This window comes from Epinephelus lanceolatus, chromosome 13, assembly GCF_041903045.1.
Source record: "Epinephelus lanceolatus isolate andai-2023 chromosome 13, ASM4190304v1, whole genome shotgun sequence".
NCBI classification, from domain to species: Eukaryota; Metazoa; Chordata; class Actinopteri; order Perciformes; family Serranidae; genus Epinephelus; species Epinephelus lanceolatus.
The window spans coordinates 15,035,001-15,048,817 of NC_135746.1; the positions used below are offsets into that span (position 1 = coordinate 15,035,001).

The 13,817-nt window shown below is 41.9% G+C and overlaps 2 protein-coding genes across 2 annotated transcripts in view; both read left to right on the forward strand.

Annotated features, from left to right (window-relative positions):
- Positions 1 to 7,314, forward strand: part of batf (basic leucine zipper transcription factor, ATF-like) — an 8,571-nt gene extending 1,257 nt beyond the window's left edge. The window contains exons 2-3 of the mRNA XM_033648635.2: positions 84 to 188; positions 5,061 to 7,314. Of these exons, the coding sequence (XP_033504526.1) occupies positions 84 to 188; positions 5,061 to 5,267 (312 nt within the window). The 3' untranslated portion in view covers positions 5,268 to 7,314. The remainder of the gene's footprint in view (positions 1 to 83; positions 189 to 5,060) is intronic.
- A 542-nt stretch (positions 7,315 to 7,856) lies between these two features.
- Positions 7,857 to 13,817, forward strand: part of flvcr2b (FLVCR choline and putative heme transporter 2b) — a 38,514-nt gene continuing 32,553 nt past the window's right edge. The window contains exon 1 of the mRNA XM_033648634.2: positions 7,857 to 8,921. Coding sequence (XP_033504525.1) covers positions 8,337 to 8,921 — 585 coding nt within the window. The 5' untranslated portion in view covers positions 7,857 to 8,336. The remainder of the gene's footprint in view (positions 8,922 to 13,817) is intronic.

Genomic DNA, 13,817 nt, shown 5'->3' on the forward strand with positions numbered 1-13,817 from the left:
TTACCAGGGTCAGGAACATCTCTGTGCCCACCTGTTTGGTGTTTGTGTCACTGCACTCACACTAACTGTTTGTGTTTTGTCAGAGCTCCTCAGATGATGCGAAGAAGGTGATCCGGCGAGAGAAGAACCGGATCGCTGCTCAGAAGAGCAGGATGAGGCAAACCCAGAAAGCTGACAGCCTCCACTTGGTGAGGGAACCATACACACATACCAGAAGCAACATTTAACACTGACTTATACTTCTTAGGAGCCAAAGAGACACAAACTAAAAAGATGGAAGATTGTTCTAACCCCAAAAACTGTCATTTAGTTATAGCTTTATTGTACTGCAATGCTGGAGGTACACACTAAAGGATGTTCAGCAGATGTAGCATTGGTTAGGGCATCCTGCATGGAGTGATGGAGTGACGTTAGCACTGTTTAGCAGAGGGGGGACCAAGTCATTGTTTTGAAGGTCACATGGAAGTTTCAAGTCTTTGCATTCAAATTCTAAGTCAAGACCCAAGTCCTGAACTTGGAGTTTTGAGTCTTAAACAAGTCATAATTTGCTCCTCACCAGATGTAATACCAGTAACACTGAATTTAGATAGATAGATAGATAGATAGTACTTTATCGATCACCAAACTGGGAGATTCTTTCTTTATTTACAAAAACTACGAATGCTTTTCAAGATTTGCTTTGTTTGTTAAAAGCAGTTTGCTAAGCATTGGCTCACAATGTTAATATCAGGCGGCTGTGGCTCAGAAGGTAGAGCGGATCGTCCACTAATCGGACGATCCTCAGTTTCTTGAGTCCCCCCGTCAGAGTATCCTTGAGCAACATACTGAACCCCAAATTGCTCCCGATGGCTGTTCTGTTGGTGTTTGAATGTGTTAAAACCTGAGTAGCAGATGGCACCTTGTATGGTAGCCTGGGCCACCAGGGTGTGAAAGTTCGTGTGAATGTGACTCGTAGTGTAACAAGTGCTTTGAGTAGTCGGAAGAAGTGCAGGTCCATTTACAATTAGTCTTGACTTATTGTTCTTTGTGCAACTTCACACGTCAACCGAAGTTGGTAGTTGTTGCCTCTCCTTCTGTAACTTTCAACCCATACCTGTCGCATACTTCTATTCGTTTATTCAGTATCATTTATTCAAACTGGCGCTTAGAAATGTAAATTTAGTCCTTCATGGTTCTCTCCTGTAACTTCATTGGATGCTGTCGGACTGGTTCAAACAAAGCGTGGGAAATCAAGTGTCGACTTCCTGGGAATGAAAAGCGGTAACGTTAGCTCATTCAGGAAATGAAGTGATTCATTGCACACTAAGTATTTTAAGGTCAAAAGGCTCAAATCCGAGTGCAGCCATGAGCTATTGGTGTTAAGCTCCAAGTCAAGTTGCAAGTCTTTTTTGATTTTGTCAAGTCTAAAGTCACCAAATTTGTGACTCAAATCTGACTTGAGCTCAATTCATGTGACCTGAGTCCACACCTCTGCATTCTAGATTAAAGAACAGTTATGTCATCTCAATGTTTTTGCCGTAAATTATGATAAAATGGACCGATTGATAAGCAGCCTCTGGGAACTAGTTTGTACTATATTTACGAAACGCCACCTGACCATGTGGCGATGTGTCATGGCTTCTGTTGGGCTGTACACTTGGACGCTGCTCTGTGTGTTTGCAGAAGCTTAAGGAATAAATTAGCACGTGTGGGCAATCACTCCCTTTTTGCAGCAGATTCCAGCACCAGAGAGTGCAGCGCTGAATATGATAACAGAAGGGTGTACTGCTTTGTTTTGTTGCCCCCGTTATTCTTTTATGCAGCTCATTTCGTGTGATAGTTCTAGTCAGCGTTGTCTCAGGTTTAAGTTGTTTGACGTGAGATGTGTCGCTCATTCATTGACGAAAGGCTTATCAAAGACCTTCGACATTTCGTCATCTGGATTTCTTTACAAATCTTCAATGATCTTTAAATCTACGAACACAGTGGCTTCTCTGGTAATGATGCTATTATCATACGGATCCTTTATACCCTGAAATAACTCTACATGCTGTCACATCTTACATCAGCACACATTTCGACACATTGACCACATATCTACTATCTGTGTGACTTCCTTGTGCGAGCTGAGATGATCTATGCTGCACTGTACTCCTGCTCAGAGCAGCTGTTTCTGTGAACTTTATCAAATAAACTGAGGAGATAGTGACCTTCAGAAAAGCCAAACTGTAGGCAGTAGTAGATCCAGAGATTTGAATACATTCCTGTGAAACTTGGTGTGTGTTATCAATGTCTTTAATGCCTGTCAGAGTCACAGAGAACACCAGGGGACCACAGAGCACACTGTGGTTTCTCTGTCATCGTCTCAGTAGATAAACAGGAAGGCGAATTTTCCCTCTCTGTGACACCGTGCCTTATTTCCTGTTTCTTCAGTAGTATTTTTTTCTTCTGTGTAAATTGTATGTCGTGGGCAGGAGGGGAGAAAAAGGCAGTCACTTCTTGTAAAGGGCTGATAGCAGTGGGCTGTATTTGGCTAAGTGACGCAAGTACAGGGGTTTGCCCAAAGGTTCTGTGACAGTAAGGACGCACAGCTCAGTGCTATACTCTCTCGGCCAGGGTGCGATGACCTTTTCATTAACCGAGTGGAAGATTTTCTCCCCTGCTGCTCCCACACCAAAAAGACTTTCAATTGCTCACGTAGAGTTTGCTCTACTTGTATGATCTCTGAAGGTGATGATCAGTAGGAAAGATACTCTATAGACCTTGTTTGGGTAAATGCATATGTCATGCAAAATGTAAGATTGTGGTGCCTCAGTCAGTTTGTAGTGTAAATTCTGTGCTTGAATCAGTGTTCATGGGTTAATGTTGAAGGACAATGCACTTTCACAACATTGTTTACCTTACAGTAAAGTAGATAAGTCTCGCTGTAGATTTAATGTGTTTTTGCTGACTCCAGAGCAACCTTTCGTCTTCATTAATTTTAGTTTTATAAAGTTTGATTTGACAGTTACATGTCTCTCTAAGACAATGAAAATGCAAAACAACAATCCAATATTTCACTTGCGTTACCAGCTGGTTATAAGGTTACTCTGGACAAAAAAAAGGAGCATACCACTGTTTTAGTCAAGTTTTAAGAAAATTTTAAAAGTGTATTTTAGCCTACATCCCTGCCAAAAATTTCTGCAGAGTACTTTTATTTATTCTTTTTTTGAATATACATTTTTTCCTAGCATGACCTGTCACACAGCTCCTGTACAATATATAGAAATCGACATGCCAAGCCTTGCTTGAGATAGACAATCCATCATAATAATAAATGTCTACATTACATTACATTCATACATGTTGATGCTGACACCTACTGAACTGAATGGAAACTACTGTCTGCCATGAAATTAGAAACAAGACTGACAGTCTACAGCCACTCTAGCAGCTCTGTGAGGCTTTACAGTACAGCCAGCATGCTAACATGCTAACAGTGGCATCCAAGGGGTCTTGCCTCGTGTACATGCTGATGCTTATCAGGCATAGTGTTCACTAAGTTCTTACTTTAGTGCGTTAGCTCATGTTTGCTAATGTACACAAAGTACAACTGAAACTGATGGGAAAGTCCGTGGGTTTGCTGAAGTGGAAAAGTCTGTTACCAGATTTCATGGAATGTGGATTAATTTCACTCAAAACTACAAATGTCAGCCATATAATGGTGCCAAATAAGAGTCAGGGTATCATCAAAGTCTGTCGTTTTTAAATTCTGGAGAACATACTGTACTGATATATCAGTTTGGACCAAAGAGGTGAACAAACCAGACAGTCAGTCATTGTCATCCATTCAGCATATACATTCAAGTAGATCTTTAATGCTTTGGAAAATGGTCAGCGGTAAAATCTTAGCCCAGTTGCCAGAAGAAAATGTTGGCATTGTACCTTTCTGCAAACCACAAGTACGTTACATTTGTGCCTTTCATACGTAGGCTATCATATCAACATTTCTAAAGAGATGTAGTTCTGATTACATGTTTATGAGCTGACTTTGGCTTCAGTAGGTCTAGGGGATGGTCGATGTCGTGACCTAAAGGCGAAATGGCTGCCAAGGATTGGCAAAGATTGACAAAAAACTGTGTTTTAGCAAGGCATTGGGGCATTTCTAGCTGTGATTATGCCACAAAGACGTAAAGGTTTTAGCAAGACATAAGCTGCTTTTCCAACCATGATTATGCCACCGAAAGTGGTGTTTTTTAGTAAGACATCGATGTTGTTTAAAGCCGTGATTGTGCTCAAAAAAGGGAGAACTTTAGCAGGACATCAGCAGCATTTTCAGTTGTGATTGTGCCACCAAAAGTGGTGTTTGTAGCGAGACATCATCATCGTTTCCAGCTGTGAATATGCCACAAAAGGGGGGGTTTAGCAGGACATTGCTGGTGTTTCCAGCTGTGACTGTGCTTAAAAAAATAGGGTTGTTTTAGCGAGACATCAACAGCATTTTTCAGTGATTGTGCCACCAAAAAGTTTTTTCTTTAGCAAGACATTTAGGTTGTTTCCAACCTTGACTGTGCTCAAAAAAGGGGGAGTTTTATCAAGACTTTTTTTTGCAAGACATAACCATCATTTACAGCCGTGATTATGCTACAAAAAAGGGGGTGTTTTAGCAAGACATCAGCTGCATTTCCAGCAACATCGTGCCACTATAAAAGCGTTGTTTTACTAGCAAAACATTGACGTTGTTTCCAACCTTGATTGTGCTCAAAAAAGGGGGCGTTTTAGCAAGACATCTGCAGAATTTTCAGTTGTCATTGTGCCACCAAAACCGGGCATTTTAGGCTAAAACATGATCTTTCCTAAACCGTAACCAAGACGTTTTTGTGCCTTAACATCCACATATCCGTGGTATGAGGGAAAGTAAAATCTCAACATTTATTCTTGCGACTGGTTTGAAAATATATTCAGATTTGTGGTTCAAGCACTAAAACTTGCAAAAATACTTGCATGGAAACAGAATATGCTGCAGATATCATTTTAAATCATCATATCTAACTAACTCTAAGACCTTTCTGCTCTAACATCCTGTCGCTTTGTGTTTCCAGGAGAGTGAGAACCTGGAGAAGGAGAACGCTGCTCTGAGGAAGGAGGTGAAGCAGCTGACAGAGGAGGCCAAGTATCTCACCTCCGTGCTGAACAGTCACGAACCTCAGTGCACCGGTCTGGCTCTGCAGACCCCCGACCTCCTCTACCCTCCTCATCACAGCAGCTACCACCATCAGCACATCACTGTACCACACTACCAGCACTGACCTGACTGACTACTGAGGCGGCCTGAGGGCGTGCTGCGAACAGATGACTGACCTCAATGGAGAGAAAGACTGACTGGAGATGTGTCAATAAGTGTTGTTCAAAACTGAGGAGTATAACAGGCCAACATGTCTGCCAAACGATGACAGTATGGACCCCAAACTGTAACAAGCAGTGTTGAAAAGTATTTATTTGTGCTTGTGTTCATCTCTTTGCTTTTACCTGATTAATATCAGTGATCTGTGTGTGAACTTAAAGGTCCAGTGTGCAGGATTTAGGGGGGATGTCATGGCAGAAGTGGAACAGTAATAAATATGTTTTCTTTAGTGTTTAATCACCTGAAAATAAGAATCAATGTGTTTCCGTTACCTTAGAATGAGCTGTTTATATCTACATAGGGAGTGTGTCCTCGTCCACGGAGACGTTTCTACACTAGCCCAGAACAAACAAACCAAACCCTGGCGCTAGAATGGGCCATTCGCATTTTCGTGTTGGCCACCATATTTAGCAGCCCCTCCATTATGAGCAGCACCGGAAAAACAGTTATGTTTAACATGAAACTGCTTGATTTATTGTTTGGTTCCAGCTAAAATCACCAGGTCCATTAGTTTTGGTGAGGAGGAGACCTCTGTGGATAATTTGGCTCCTGGTGAAAACCTCCTGAATGTCTGGATCTTAAGTTATCGGAGAAAAAATGTGACACACATATTAGCAGTTGCTAGCGACCTGTCTCTGACGAGCTGAACAGCATCCAAGAAACACTGATTTGTGACATGAAATGACTTTATGCAGTGTTTTTATTAGTTTAAATCACCTGGTCCTTTTGTTTTGAAGAAAAGGAGACCTCTGCGCATAATTCGGCTCCTGGTAAATACTCCCTGAAAGTCTGTATCTTAAGTTATCAGAGAAAAAAGTGGAGCACACATTAGCAGTTGCTGGGCTAGCGACCACTTAATCACTGATTTGTAATATGAAATTGCTTTATTCAGTGTTTTTACTGGTTTTAATCGCCTGATCGATTTGTTTTGAAGAGGAGGAGACCTCTGCGGATAATTAAGCTCTCGGTAAAAACCTCCTGAATGTCTGTAGCTTAAGTTATCAGAGAAAGAATGCTAAGCACACATTAGCAGATGCTGGGCTAGCGACCGTCTCTGAGGAGCCAAACAGCATCAGAGAAACACTGATTTGTAACATGAAACAACTTTATTCAGTGTTTTTACTGGTTTTAATCACCTGATCCATTTCTTTTGGAGAGGAGGAGACCTCTGCAGAGAATTCGGCTCCTGGTAAAAACATCCTGAACGTCTGTATCTTAGATTATCAGAGAAAAAAGCTGAGCACGCATTAGCAAGTGCTGGGCTAGCAGCCTGTCTCAAACATGCCAAACAGCATCAGAGAAACACAGATTTTTGTGAAACTGCTTTATTCGGTGTATTTATATGTTAAAAAATCACCTTGTCTGTTTATTTTGAAGAGGAGGAAACCTCTGTGGATAATTTGGCTCTTTGTAAAAACCTCCTGAACGATGAACACTGCGAAAATTCTAACCAGGAGATAAGAATCTTCACCGATGGATGCCACTAAACCCCCCCTTAAATCCTACACACTGCTCCTTTAAATGGCTCCATGAGTAGAATATCAACCAGTCTATGTTTACATCGGGAGAAAAAAAAAACTACTGTATGTTCAGGTGACTCAGACGATACAGTATTTTTGTAAATTTCTATTGTCATGGAGATCACCTTTTGTCATCCTGTCATGTTTTGAGTGTTTATTAATGTGTTTCAGTGTGTAAATGTAGATCGATAATGCTCAGGAGATTTTTTGACAGATTTGATTGTGGACAAAAAGAATGTATAAAGTCGAGATCCTTAAAAAAAATAAGGCTTCAATGTACCAAAAAAAAAAAAAAGAAAAAAAAGAAACAGCTGGCAGTGAAGAATGGGCATTCAAAGGGTCTTGACTTGTGTACTGGTGATGACGCTGTGAGGAGACCCAGCTAAAGATATTTATTAAATGTGATGCCTTTTAGGTGATCATCTCTGACCTCCACTGGGTTGTCATTATTCATGCTTTCACGCTGTGTTTTTCTGTGTGTGTGTGTGTGTGTGTGTGTGTGTGTGTGTGTGTGAGAGTGAAATCTGCTCTGGTCCTGATAAGACAAGGGACACGTAACAAACCACCTTTTATTTATGTGAGGAGGAGGGAGTCCCTAGATGGCACTGTTCACCAGGACATGAGGCAGCATATGTTAGCAAAGCACAAAAATAATCATTCATAGCCTGCCATGAGGGGGGATGAATTAATGTTTGTCCTTGAACACAACTGAGGCTTTCATGACATTCACTTTTTTTGTGATCTTTTCATTTTTATAAGCCAAATAGACGAAATAAATACCTGATATCAGCATTTTTTGTTCAATCTGGAAGTGATAAGTGGTTATAAATGACATGTTTTACAAATTCCACTACAGACTGTATCAGAGTAGAGACTGTGGCGTTTAAGGACGTTACAAAGTGTAGTAAAAGTGAGATATCTCGGTGTTACAGGCTGCTCAGACACCACAAAGAGCACTTTATTGAAACTCCGCCCTTGTGCCTGACCGACTTGTTCCAAGATCCTAATGCGGTTTTAGGTCCGGGTGTAGGGTCACAGCAGACGCTCCTACACGTGTGTACACTCGGAAACCGTCCGTAACGGCTCTTAGTCATTCATGAAATTATCTGTAACTAATTCATTGTGATTGTAGCCTACATATTTCAGGCGTGAGCTCGACCACTGCAGCAGCTAGGGAGGAAATGCCGCGTAATCTGGAAGTTGTGAAGCTCTCACTAGTTTCGTGTTGACTCTTCTGGAGATTTGAAGCATTTATTTGTATTGAACTTCTGCTTTTAAGCTGTGAAAACATGAAGCTGTAGGCCTGTGTGACGATCACAGCGCTGGGTGTTTAGTGTTCACCCATTAAATAGGGCGACCCTCAGCCACTTCAGTTTGCATGTGGTTTAACCCACAGCAGCCGAGTTGAATGTGAACTTTATACTCCATGAGTATATTTAGTAGAGTGGGTTAATATGAGCGAGAAACACGCGTTAGGAGAGACTAAACAAGACGAGGAGACTAAAGAGGACTTGGAGAACCATGTTAAGCTGGAGGCGGGTGACGCGGTGCTGCGCGCCGACGATCCGAGTCAGCTGGACGGTTATGAAGCGCTGCGACCCATCCGCCTGTACAAGCGGCGCTGGATGATCGTCCTCCTCTTCAGCTCCTATTCACTGTGCAACTCCTTCCAATGGATACAGTACGGCATAATCAACAACATCTTCATGAAGTTCTACGGCGTGGACGCCTTCACCATAGACTGGATGTCCATGATCTACATGCTGACATACATTCCCTTTATCTTCCCGGTGACCTGGCTGCTGGACAAAAAGGGGCTCCGGGTCATCGCGTTGGTGGCCACCGCGCTCAACTGTGCGGGCACGTGGATCAAAGTGGCCAGCGTCAAACCCAACCTGTTCCCCGTCACCTTTCTGGGACAGTTTTCCTGCTCCTTCGCGCAGGTGTTCATCCTCGGGATGCCGTCGAGGATCGCGTCAGTGTGGTTCGGCTCAGAGGAGGTGTCCACCGCCTGCTCCATCGGAGTCTTCGGGAATCAGGTAGGATGCAAGAAAACACACACTGTGCTCCAATCAGTGGGTGCACCAAGTTAGCTTTTCACCTATTCGATCACTGATTTAAACTTAATGTAGCCTACTAGCTCCACTAACCTCCGACCGTGCGGCCATTCCCACATCTGTGTGGCACGTTTGCGTAATTACGCACGTTCAGGGTCAGGGATCACAGTGCATCTGTGCGTCAAGCGACAACAACTCTTGCTGAGAATGAATGGCTGCAACAAACCAGCATGCAAGAAGAGACACAGATGGAACCCCCCACTATGCCCTAATGTGTGTAACATTCCATGAATGTATTGTAGGTCACTGCAAAATCAGACAACTTGTATCACAAGACAGTTTCTCTAATGTCATATACATATTAAACACATGTCTAGACACAGAGGCCTTTAAAACAAAGCTATTTATTATTCATAAGCATCAAACACATGAATGAAAGGCTCATATTGACAGAAACCAATACCAGGGTTGGAAATTAGCACCAGCCACCAGCCAAATGCTTGTAAAATATGCAAATGGGTGCTAGATTTGCTTCACTCACCAGCCAAAAAAAACAATTGAAATCTATTGAGTGGCTGGTAGATTTTGGATCCACCAGCTACAGTGGCAGGTGGACAGAAAACATTATTTTCCATCCCTGCTAGTATCTAGGGGTGGGAATCACCAAAGGGTCCATGATACAGTATTTTCACGATACTTAAGTCATGATACAATATCGTTGCGATATCAAATATGCTGAGTATTGCAACAAAATATATTGAACCTTTGTCAACGTTTGTTTTATCTAATGAGAAAAAGTTTTGTCTATTTATCTCACCTTAGCCATTTTTTTCCACCAGCAAAAATACTTGGCACTGCATGACGATACGATATTGCCACACAAAAAATATGACGGGACGTTGCTGTATCGATTCCCCCCCCACCCCTACTAGTAACTATAGAAAGTTGTCTGAAAGCAAGCATGTGAACCTGGGGTTTGTGGGTCAAACTCCAGAAAATTTTCAGCATCAAACACTTAATTTCTTGAATTCTGGTCAATGTTTAGCCACCAGTTTGTACATTTTCTGTATCAGTTTACAGTTAATGTCTCCGCCAATCAACACCCTGAACGAAACAAACTAATAAAGGACTTAAATTTGCGTAAATCACCAAAATCACAAAGTTAAAGGGCAGCGAAAGAAACCATTTATAATTTCACTTTGCTGAAAAACTATGTCTCGGAGCTGTGAGCAGATTGGGATGTCCTCAGGTCCCCTGACAAAGCTGCTCCACAGATGTTGGTCCCGGCCCAGCGAACACAGATGAGATTTGGAAAAGTGCCTGGACTTCGAAAGGACAAAAAAAAAAAAAAGCACGTTTTATACTTCTTCAAGGACGGCCCAGTCGCCTGAGGGAAATGTTGGCACTTTACACTCCTGAAGACCACACATGCGTTACATTTGTATGTTTCATACTGTAAGATGAGATTTATTTTCGTGAAGATGTATCCAGTAGATTGTCTTATCTTCTCGGTTCATTATTTTGCATCTACATAATTTAATGTTAACTACATTCATATATTGTTTACATATATTATTTTGCTCTTTACATTAAATTTGGAACTATTTATTATTGTCCCCCTTACGTGCAGGTGATGAGAGTTTCTAAAGTGACGTACGCCGATCAACCAAAACATTAAGACGTGAACAACATTAATCATCTTGTTACAATGTTCTTTTGGGAAATCTTGAGCTCTGACATGTATGTGGTTGCCACCTGACGTGCTCCACCTACCTAAACACCAGTGCAGACTAGGTACCCCCCCTCATGGCAGCGGCACTCCCCAGTAGCAGTGGCCCCAGCAGGACAGTGCACCATGCCACACCACAAAAACTGCTCAGGAATGGTCCGGGGAACATGACCAAGACCTGGGCATTGACCTGGCCTCCGAATTCCCCAGATCCCAGTCTGATCAAACATCTGTGGGACGTGCTGGTACCTAACCTCACAACCCACAGGACCCAAAAGATCTGAAGCCAACGCCCTGGTGCTGGACACTATAGGACACCCTCCAGAGGTCCTGTGTCCATGCCTTGACAGGTCCGAGCCAAGTCAGGTCCAAGGAGGCCCCACCATGGATCGGGGATACCTCTGGGGTAACAGCACGTCCCACGAATGTTCAGTCAGATAGGACCTGGGGTATTTGGAGGCCAGGATGATGCCTTGAGCTCTTTGTCACGTTCCTTGGGCAGCTTTTGTGGCATGGCATGGTGCATTGTCCTGTCCATGATGTTTTCCTAACCATAACCAAGAGCTTTTTGTGCCTAAATCTAAACACACATTCATTTAAAGCCTTGTTGAAGGTTTCAACATATCCGCTACATATTAATGTACAAATGTGATGTATCTGTGATTTGAAGAAACGTACAATGCCAACATTTCTGCGGCAATTGGGTTGCCAAGCACTGTGTGTTAGAAAAAAAAAACTGAGAGCAGAATTTTGAAGTCTGTCCAAGAAGTATCTGAAAGCTGTACTTGGTGCGGTAATCCCAGTTTAGTCAAAGCTTAGACATGATAAGACGACATTACAGTCACACTAAATGCGTACAGAGTGACACTGATTTAGATGTGGTAGACCATTTATTACATGTTCCATGCGGTGCGGTACATTACCCATGTAAATTGTGGGATCTCTGACTGTGACTTCACATTAACAACACACGCATAATCCTTCACATCTGTTGTTTTGTGTTTGTCTAAATTAGAGCCAGAGGGGGCGTTTTAAAATCCACCTGAGCAGCCAAATAAGCTGACAGGAGAGTAAAGATCAGCGTCGTGCCGCTGCTGTTAATGTAAGCTTGCACATTTAACACTTTAAGACTCTGAACAAACAACACTTGAGTCAACTTACAGTACATCGACTCCAAGTAAAATGTCACTGAAAAGTCATCGCTCAGTGCTGGAAATTTTTTTGCTGTGTGTAACCCAGAGCGCGAACTGAGTTTTTGGATGATGATTTGAATAAGTAAGGAGAAACATCTTCTGTTTTTCTGACAGACTTCTAATAAGCATCTTAACAAACCTTATGGCTTTCAACTTGCTGTCTTTGTGTATTCGATGTTTTGTTCTTCAGACAGGTTTAACAAACTGCGCTCAAACTGCCTTGAACCTTTTCCTGATGACGTCGCTACAGAGTCAGTATAGAGGTGTCAGAGTTAATCCAACATCAGAAGCCTTATCCAGTCATTTGTGCATGACATACACAGACAGACAGATAGACTTGATAGCTGACTGGAGTAGATGTCCTGTGTCTGTACAAATTTGGCCTTAGGTCAGGTGTGTCATAGGTTATTTTATTGCAGCCTCGCTTAATACCAGCACATTGCATCATGCCACATCCTTCAATGGTCTACAAGAGGGAACAGAGGTCTAATTAAGTCATATCTAAAAGAACCACATTACAGTCTGCACTTTTAAGTTATGATTTTATAAAGAACATAAAACAAAATCTGTGGTGAGATCGAAACAGCAAAGTAGCCCAGTCCCCAGAATAAAATATTGGCATTGTATGTTTCTGAAAACCACAGGTATGTTACCTTTGTACATTTCGTAACATTTCTAAAATGACGTAGTTATGTTTACAAGTTTATGAGAGGACTTTGTCATCAGTAGGTGGAGGGTAAGATGGATGTCATGACACCTACAGTATAGGGGAGATGGCAGCAGACACACGTATTTGATTTGATGTTCTGTAAGCCAATCACAGTGCACTACGTCATCTTAAGTGGACTGCTGCACAGCCTCTCCCCTTTTTCAAGAAGCATGTCTGACCGTAAGGCAAAGAGAAAGCGCGAGACACGTTTGGCTGAATCCAAATGTCCACCCTTTGGACTTGCGGATCGTATGTACTGTGGCAAGTTCACCGTCTAGGCTGTTAAGACAGCCCTCAAGACAGTTTTACTCGCTGCCATGGAAACGTTCAAGCCACGATTACAATCATTGTAACTGTATTCCGTATTCTCATCTGTCCCTGTAAATAACAAGATATGAAACTCATGTAAAGGGTTGTTTTGTGAGTGAACAAAATTAATTCATGGTTAACATATAGACTGCTGCAGACATTCAGATACAAAGATGGTTGTAAATAAGGACCAAGCTATGACTAAATAAATTGGCTTGACCTATTGGTTCCATCAGAGGATTGTTATTTGTTTTTCGGCCACTTTTCTAGACCATATTTTTGACATTACACTGCGCAACCTATAGGGTAGGCTGCAATAATACAATGCATTTTGATTCCCCTCTAAAAGCCTATATTTCTACATATTTCTTGTATCGTGATGTTGAATATATTTCTGGCCTACATGATTTAAGTATAGTTCTAATAGGCTACAGTAACTGTTTTATATATACATGAGTTTTGTTGTTTTAGGTGGCTACTGAAAATAATAACTACTACATTTTGTCCGTATTGCAATGATTTGTGGGCAATTAAATCAGTGAAGTCTGCACCCCAAACAGACTCTCTGGAAGTCTGCATAAAGTCCGCTCGAGGGCCCTTGTGGACTGAAGGAATTATAGATATGGACAGCCGGCAGCACTGAGACTCTCGGACTTTGTGGGTGTTTTCCCGGGAAGTCTGGGAGTGCTGCTGGCTGTCTGCAAGTTGTGTTATATTACTTACACATGTCAAGATATTGTGAAATATTTATAGGTTTTACTCAGGGTTTTTGACGACAGTAGTAGTGCCAGCAATAGATAAATAGGAAACGTTGTTGAATTGATTTTTCAATTGATGCTATCAGCTCATGATGCTTCCTATCGATTAAGTACACATAATATTTGTCTCAGGAGGTGTTGAACCTAGTGTTATCTGCAGATACTTAGGAAATTGAGGAT